The sequence below is a fragment of the Seriola lalandi genome, unplaced genomic scaffold (genome assembly GCF_002814215.2).
Source record: "Seriola lalandi dorsalis isolate HSWRI2012SDOR001 ecotype SW California unplaced genomic scaffold, Sedor1 jcf7180002054929, whole genome shotgun sequence".
Taxonomy (NCBI): domain Eukaryota; kingdom Metazoa; phylum Chordata; class Actinopteri; order Carangiformes; family Carangidae; genus Seriola; species Seriola lalandi.
In genome coordinates, this window is record NW_019525481.1 from 861,347 (window position 1) to 869,549 (window position 8,203).

The following is an 8,203-nucleotide window of genomic DNA, read 5'->3' on the forward strand; positions in this document are numbered from 1 at the left end:
GGTGGGGGGTGGGGGGTCATCTTGCTCTCTCGCTGCCCTAGATTGTTCAGTGTCTCTCCACCACACCGTCCCATTTCTCTCATCCCTTCCACGAAAGCTTCACTCAGCGTTCATTGTAAAAAGAAGAGCTTTGGAGTCGACATCAGCTGTTTTCATCGTTTTCATCGACTCACGTGACGAAACCAGCAGGAGGTTTTATTTCTGAACTAATCCGCCTGCCTGTCGGTGAACGTGTCCCGTGTCTCCTTTTGTTCTTTCCAGCAGATGCATTTTAATAATTGAGCAAATTTTGTTATAAATGATAAAAGTTATAATCTGTAACGTTTCCACATTAAAACGTGTAAAAACAACCAGACCTGCGTTCTACGTGTTGTTGAGTTGTGTTCTTACATTATCACAAACGCTTCCATCAATTCTCAAACTCCCTTTAATCATGGTAACACTTCGTTTCATTGGTCGCCTGTCAATGACATCATAACCTCTGTGATCTTTGTCTGACAGAACCTCAGCACACTTTTTACACCTCGGTGGTTTTCAGCTCCATGTTTGAACCAGATGAAGGATTTTAGTCGTCGGACGTTTGGATCTGAAGTTATCAGCTGAGGACAAACTTCTTTATTCAGTGTTTCTACTGGTTTTAATCTCCTGGTCTGTTTGTTATGGAGAGGAGGAAACCTCTGTGGATAATTCAGCTGCTGGTAAAAACACATGACTCATGACATCACCCAACGCCATCTTTTCTTGTTGGTTTGATTGACAGTTACACACTGTGTGTTTCAGTTAAATTCACAAACAGTTTTATTTCGGTTTATTTAATTTAGCATCAAAAAAATAGACTTGTAGATGTTGATTAAGTTGTTGCTGGAGCTTTTGAGCACGTAACATGATCTTCAACAGAAGGTGGAGTTCGCCTGTTTGTCCATCGTCTTCGCAGAAAAGTTTGAGATTCAAAGTTTGACCTCGATCTTGATTCATCTGCTGATGAAGACCATGTGATATGATTGAAAGCCCCAGAATATAGCAGGTAAACTGACGCCATCTGCAGTTTCTAAAGTTTCATACGTTACATCACAGATGCATCAGCCGACCTCGGTGCGGCGATGTTAACCCTCTCCCGGCCCGGATTAGCGGCGGTGTCATCGCAGCACGCCTCAGATTATAATTGATTAATCAGATTAGCGGCTGTCAGTAGGAACGTCCGCAGCAGACGAGATTGGATCGAGAGATCAGATGAACTCGGTCGACTGTGTTCAGATAAATGGCTCGGATGATGCTTGATGTTTTGGAACTACTGTAGTGATTATGATAATGATAATGGCTTTTGAATTGGCCCTTCTGCTTCATGTGACAGAAGGCTGCCTCTCACGCTGTATTGAAGACCTCCAGAAGTGTGTGTGTGTGTGTGTGTGTGTGTGTTATTGATTAAACCGTTAATGTTCGGCCATAAAGCTGCTGCTGTTTTTCTTTCTTGTAGTTGTTGGTTCACGCCCTGTTTGACACTTCATGGCTTCATCTGTCTTCTCCCAACACACACACACACACACACACCGACACACACACACACACACACACACACACACACACACGTAACCTGTGTGTGTGTGTCGGTGCTCGATGGCTGCCTTCACCCCAGAGTCAATGACTGTGGACACGGATCAATATCGCTAATCGTCTGCATGTAACTGATAGCTCATGTATTGATCTACCACTGGATGCCGTCGGTTAGTTAAATGATGAATACATTTTTATTCCTCCGCGTCGGCAACAGTCTGGAGCCGTATTGTTTTCAAAAAGTTTAGATTTTGGTGGTCGGAGGTCAAAGGTCAAGGTCAGTGTGACCTCACAAAACACTTTTTAGCCATTACTCAAGACTTCACAGCAATTATGACAAAACTTCACACCAGTGGTTCGTATGTTATAAGACTCTGGATAAACAGGGACGTGACCTGGAACTAGTCTGAGTGGCGGAGGGATACGACCACGAGGAGGCACCTGTCACCTGTGTCTGTGCCAATAAAGCATCAAGATTCACCTGAATTGAACAGTCCATTTACTGAGGTTTAGTTTCACTTAAAAAGGAATTTTAAAAACATAAAAGGAAACAATTAAAAAAGACAAAACGTGGTCCAGGTGGTGTCTCCTCCGCAGCTTTCGATCATGTCGCATGAGCTTCATCAGCAGGTGAATTTGAAACTCAACTCAAAATAAGAGACGTGTCACTTTTCTGTCATTGTGACCTGAACCTCGTAAAGACCTCCACAAAATCCAGACCGGCTCTGTGCCACGGGTCTGGCAGAAAATACTCATGAGTGTGTGTGTGTGTGTGTGTGTGTGTGTGTGTGTGTGTGTCAGACTAGAATCTGATATGAGCGTGGGGGTGTGCAGCGTTTGGGGTGCATTCAGACGTTAATATATACGAGCCGTTTGTTTTCTCCTGGTGTCAGTGAACTCATCGCGGACGCACGCTCTCCTGCCGCCATCATGAACGTTGGTTCATTCACAGTGTTTGAAAAATGACTTGAAGGTTTTAATATGTGACTATTTTTTTCTGCAGTAAAATATTTAAAAGAAAAGATAAAGAACAACCTGTGACGTGTTTGTTGTTGAGTCACGTTCGTACGTTATCGCAGATGTTTCCAGCTGTTTTCAAACCTAGACAAACTTTTCATGTGGCCGCCTGTCAGTGACGTCATTTCCTCTTTGCACTGTTGTGTTTTCCTGCCAGAAGCATCAAAAATTTTAATTTAGATCTTAAAGGTTAAAGGTTTTAGTCGAGTCACTAAAGAACTTCAGGTGTGTTAGCTCCTCCCCCTCAGGTAACAGTCAGTTCTTTGTTATTGGTTATTAGACTCGGGATAAACGGGGATTTAACCTGGAACTAGTCTGAGTGTCGGAGGGATACGACCACGAGGAGGGGATTGTAGTTTGTTTGTTTGTTGTCGTCTTGTGTAAACGTTGATGGGAATGTTGTCGGACGGTTAATAAGACGAGAAAAGAGCCGTGCAGATCGTTTAGCACTAACATCAGCATCAGAGGTTTCCGTCACTGCTGCGGTCACAGCCGTGTGACGGGTCCTCTGGTTCTGCTTTGGACTTAAAGGATGAAGAGTGTAAATGATGGATAACGGTCTCACCAGTGGAAGAAGTGACGTGAGGTCACGTCTAAGAGATGTTGTAAATAAAGTTCCTTTCGTTTCTTCAGTTCGGAGCTCTGGAGATCGAGAGGCCTGACGTCACGTTTCCACACGAGCCGACGTGTCATAATGTTCTCAATCAATCCGCTCACTCTGCTGTCGTGTGTGCGTCTGTGTCCGCAGGTGAACCAGGAGAACGTGGTGAAGGTGGGCCACAGACAGGTGGTCAACATGATCCGCCAGGGAGGAAACCGGCTCCTGATCAAAGTCGTGACCGTGAGTCGGAATCTGGACCCCGAGGACACGGCGCGCAAAAAAGGTACGGCGGCGTTTTCCACAGCGCTGCACCACAGAAATCCATAAACACGGAGACACATGTCCCATCGGGGGGGGGGGGGGGGGGGGGGTGAAGTCACTGACTGTGACTGATGGTGTGAAAACCCTTCTGCTGTATGATCGGCCTCCTGTGTTAAAACAACACGCTCACTGACGATGTGTCGATGTTCCTCAGAGGCGGGAAGGAGCTCGACTTACTTTGTGTTCACAGTGCAGACGACAAAAACAACTCAACATGAACCGGACGTCAGTAACTGATCGGACTTTAACCACCGGACACACATGAGAGTGATTTAACCCTTTAGGACCTGAGTCTCTCTCTGAAACCTCAGCAACCGCCTGAAACCTTCATTACTCAGGCTCTGAAGCAGATAGAGACGTGAAATAAAAACCATCTGAGACTTTAAACCTTTCACTTTAATTATAAATCACTGGCTTTGCCTTTGAAATTGTATTTAGCAGAAAAACAAGCACATTCGACAACATACTCAGTTTAGTTCAACTTTTTTTTTTAGCGTTTATTGATTTTGTTTTAATCCTGATGACCATTACAGTGAAGGCAGTGATTTACAATCAAAGCCAAAGGTTTAAAGTCTCAGATGGTTTTTATTTCATGTCTTTGTCTGATTCACAGGCTGAGAAATAAAGGTTTTAGTGTCAGCGTTGCATCAGGTGAATTTTTACCTCTAGCTGGCAGTGATACTGGCTCCTCCTCCTCCTCTTCCTCTTCCTCCTCCTCCTCTTTTTCCTCCTCCTCCTCTTCCTCCTCCTCCTCCTCCTCCTCCTCCTCCTGACTGGCTGGTTAGCAGCTCAGCAGGTCGAAGTCAGTGTCTGAATCTTGGTTTTGTTGTTTTTTCCTCCAGGTAGCTGCTGACATCGTCCGAACTGCGACTTTAAAAACTTTTTTTGCGACTTTAAAAAACAAAAAACAAAAATACATTTCACCTTCCTGACACAAAATTTCAGAGAATCACAATCAATTTCTTCCGTCACATGATTTCATCATACACTACGTGTGCAAGTCTCGTCCGGTTTTAAAGGGAGAAAGCTGCGCAGCGTCGAACAGTCCGACATTTTGAATTGAACCAGAAGATCAGAGGAAGTTCACGAGGACTTTTCCATCGACAGCTTTAGATCCACGTGATCAGAGTTTATAAGATGTTAAACTGTCCAAACTAAATCATTTCACTTTTCCTCCGAACTGCGGCTTCAGAAACAGTTTTGAAACTTTTAAAAACACGAGGTGCCTGAAATCACATTGTTCTTCCTGCTGCAGCTTTTCCTTCATTTCCGGTCACGCCGTCGTTCCCCTTCAGGTCGCCGTGTTTCTGCTGGAGTTCATTTAAAAACAAGACCATGAATAAACAAATAAAATACGATAAAAAAAAGAGTCATTCATGGAGAAACTCTGTGAGAAAATGCAACACCATTTTATCCCTGAATGAAAATAAAATGGCGTGTTTGTATTTTAGAGGCATCACTCTGACTCTCTGTGTCCCCCAGCTCCTCCGCCGCCAAAGAGAGCCCCCACCACAGCCCTGTCCATGCGCTCCAAGTCGATGACCTCTGAACTGGAGGAACTTGGTGAGAACATCCTGGTTTCGTTTTTTTGTTTTAACTCCTGTTGGAGCTCGGTGTCTAACAGCTGCTCTCTCTGTTTGTTCCTCTTCCTTATTCTCATTGATTGGTTTTAATCTGTCAACAGTGGATAAAGGTAAGCAGTCAGCGCTGCAGGACCTTTTTTTGCACTTCCATCTCCGCCCGGTCGTAACATCCACCGGCTCGCGGCGGCCGAACGAAGCTTGTGCAGTTTCAGTTCCACATCCTTCCATCATTTTCGCTTGTAGTTTGACCCGTAAAAGAAAAGAAGGAAGCTGCTTCTCCTCCCTCCTCATTTCCTGTCCTCCTTTGCCATCATGCATGAAGGACACACGCTTTCTAAAGACCCCCCTTCCCCCTCCCCTCCCTGCTGCTGCTGCTGCTGCTGCTGCCGCCGGAGCAAATTGGTGCAAACTGTGACTTTAGCATCGTCTTTCTTTATCTGTTTATTTGTCTTTATATCTGTGTGTGTCTCTGCTTTAATGGTGCTGGAGCTAATGTCTTCTCACAGACAGTCAGCAGCTCTGAGACACGAGGGGGGAGGGAGGGGGGGAGGGAGGACTAACCCTAACCCAGATTTCCCAGTGTGAAGATTTGTGATAACCTTTGAGTTTTAGACAACAAGCAGGTGAAAGACGCCACATCAGGTCATAGGAGCAGTCAGAGCGGCAGCCATATTGTTTCCCTGGACACAATATCTCAGTAACGCCTTGAAGTAACTTCTTCATATTTCACACAAACATTCACTAAGGCTCAAGGATAAACTGATTGGATTTTTGGGGAGGTTAAAGGTCAAAGGTCATAGGTCAGTGTGACCTCACGAAACAGTTTTTAGCCATTACTCAAGACTTCTGGATAAACAGGGGTGTAACCTGGAACTAGTCTGAGTGGCGGAGGGATACGAGTTATTTTTATGCCTTTATGAGATAGTGTCAGTGGAGATGAACAGGAAGTTCACGGAGAGGGAGTAGCAGCGAATGGCGTGCAGCGAATGCTCCGGCCGGCCCGGGAGTCGAACCGGCGACTCGCTGCTCAGGGCGTTTCACTCCTGTTTTTGTCTTTTTATGGCTCAAATACTTTATTAAAAATACAAAAACAGATGATGAAATATTGATCGTAGCATTAGCTGCCGCTGGACTGCACACACTGTACACACTGTATGGATCAGAGAGAGAGAGAGAGAGAGAGAGAGGTGAATGAATAAATGAGTGACAGGGGAGAGGATCTACTTGTGCTGCAGAAAATAACTCAGCTCAGCGTGTTTTATTTTAGAGCTGCTTATTTGACACATTTGCATTTTCATTCTTCCAGCGTAGTAATAGAGTTACCTGATTGCGTCGTTAAGTTGCTGCTGCAGGACGACTAATTCAAACTGATGAAAAATACACCGAGTGAAAACACGAACGTTTCTTTGGGAAAATGACTGAGTCTGTTTTTTTTTTATGATCTGAAGACTCAGAAAAATCTTTTTCTGTCGCCCCCTAAGCCACTCTAAGGAAAAAGAAAGGTGGTAAGTTACTGTGGGCATGTTTTAAATCTGATCCAGTATTTCCAATGATTGGTTTATGTCACACACACACACCCCTCCCCCCACCCCCCACACCTCACTGTGATTAACTAACACTGCTGTATTTGTTGATTTAAGATTTGATTTGTCTGACGAGCTCCTTCGACTTTCAGTCAAACCAAACGTGGCGTCTCTCTGTGTTTTATTTGCATGAGTGACGATCTGGTTTTTGTTTTGACCACGACCTCAGTTGTGTCCTAAATGTTGTTGGTGCATGGTTTAATGTCGTAGTGGTAGAAAGGTGTTGAAGCATCGTCTGTCTCTCCTTCACAATCACAGATTCTTGTTTCTCCTTCTTCTTCTCCTTCTCCTTCTTCTTCTTCTTCTTCTCCTTGACTTTAGATGTTTCCCTCCTCGGACGCCGAGTCGTTCTGTTTATTTCCCGTTATTTAAAGGAGTAAACGTTTCATACAGACGGACACAGAATCTGCATTTATCAACACGTTTTAGTTTCAGGCTTAAAAAGAATCCTCACAAAGAAATGTAGCAGCAGACATTTAATGAGGTTTTACAAAATGTGTGTGTGTGTGTGTGTGTGTGTATGTGTGTGTGTGTGTGTACGTGTGCGTGTGTGTACGTGTGCGTGTGTGCGTGTCAAAACACTGTTGCCGTAAGTCAATGTTTGTTCATTTTACTTGACCTAAACAGATTTGCTATCATGTTTCTTTTCTTCCTGTGTGCCTTCGTTTTTATTTCTTTTTCCTCCTGTGTCATTGCAGGTGTGTGTGTGTGTGTGTGTGTGTGTGTGTGTGTGTGTGTGTGTGTGTGAGGAGGGGGAGGTTTATTCCAGGAAACGTTTCACTCACAGATAGGTTTCCAGGGCAACGGTGTTGCAGGTTGTCTGCTCCTTTCCAATTGGGAGACAGATCGCAGAGAGAGGAAATTAACTTCAGGAGGAAATGCATCTTCTTCTTCTTTTTTTTTTCTTCTGTCACGCGCGCGTGTGTGTGTGTGTGCGTGCGTGCGTGCGTGCGTGTGTGTGTGCGTGTGTGTGCGTGCGTGCGTGTGTGTGGGTGCGTGTGTGTGTGTGTGTGCGTGTGTGTGTTTTAGCTCTAATCATAGTTAAAGTCATTGATGCTCCTTTCCTCCCCTGTTTCCCCCCTCCCCCCCTACTCCTCTCCTCTGTGTGTAGATGCGCAGAAGAAGAGGATTGTTTTCCAAGTCACTCTAAGTAATCACTGTCCTGATGCATGGAAGCTTTGACACAGCGAGGCAGGGAGGGGATCCAGTCGCAGGCTAGATCAGGGCTAGCATGTAGCTTCTCTTTAGGTGGACTCTATCTATCTGATGAGCATCATCACACACCAGAGGGAAGTTCAGCTCTGCCAAATTTGCCGTTGACACCTTCCCCCCCCCCAAAAAAAAAACAAAGGGGAGAAAGAAAACGGCAAACTTGACAGACTTCACCTTCATTTCTCATTTTACATTTAACGAGGGAACGACCCTGAGAGTTGGATGATGCTGCTGAGTCGGCTGTTTGGTAAAGAGCTTGCACGGCTTCCAAGGCTGGACACGCCCACACACACATCCATCGCAGTCCTCCCGTTCGCCACCCCCCACCCCCACCC

The 8,203-nt window shown here is 45.1% G+C and overlaps 1 protein-coding gene across 1 annotated transcript in view; it reads left to right on the forward strand.

The window, feature by feature from the left end:
• The window catches only part of shank2b (SH3 and multiple ankyrin repeat domains 2b), a 171,678-nt gene that overhangs the window by 145,346 nt on the left and 18,129 nt on the right, over positions 1 to 8,203 (forward strand). The window contains exons 17-19 of the mRNA XM_087170118.1: positions 3,317 to 3,452; positions 4,973 to 5,053; positions 6,555 to 6,578. Coding sequence (XP_087026244.1) covers positions 3,317 to 3,452; positions 4,973 to 5,053; positions 6,555 to 6,578 — 241 coding nt within the window. The remainder of the gene's footprint in view (positions 1 to 3,316; positions 3,453 to 4,972; positions 5,054 to 6,554; positions 6,579 to 8,203) is intronic.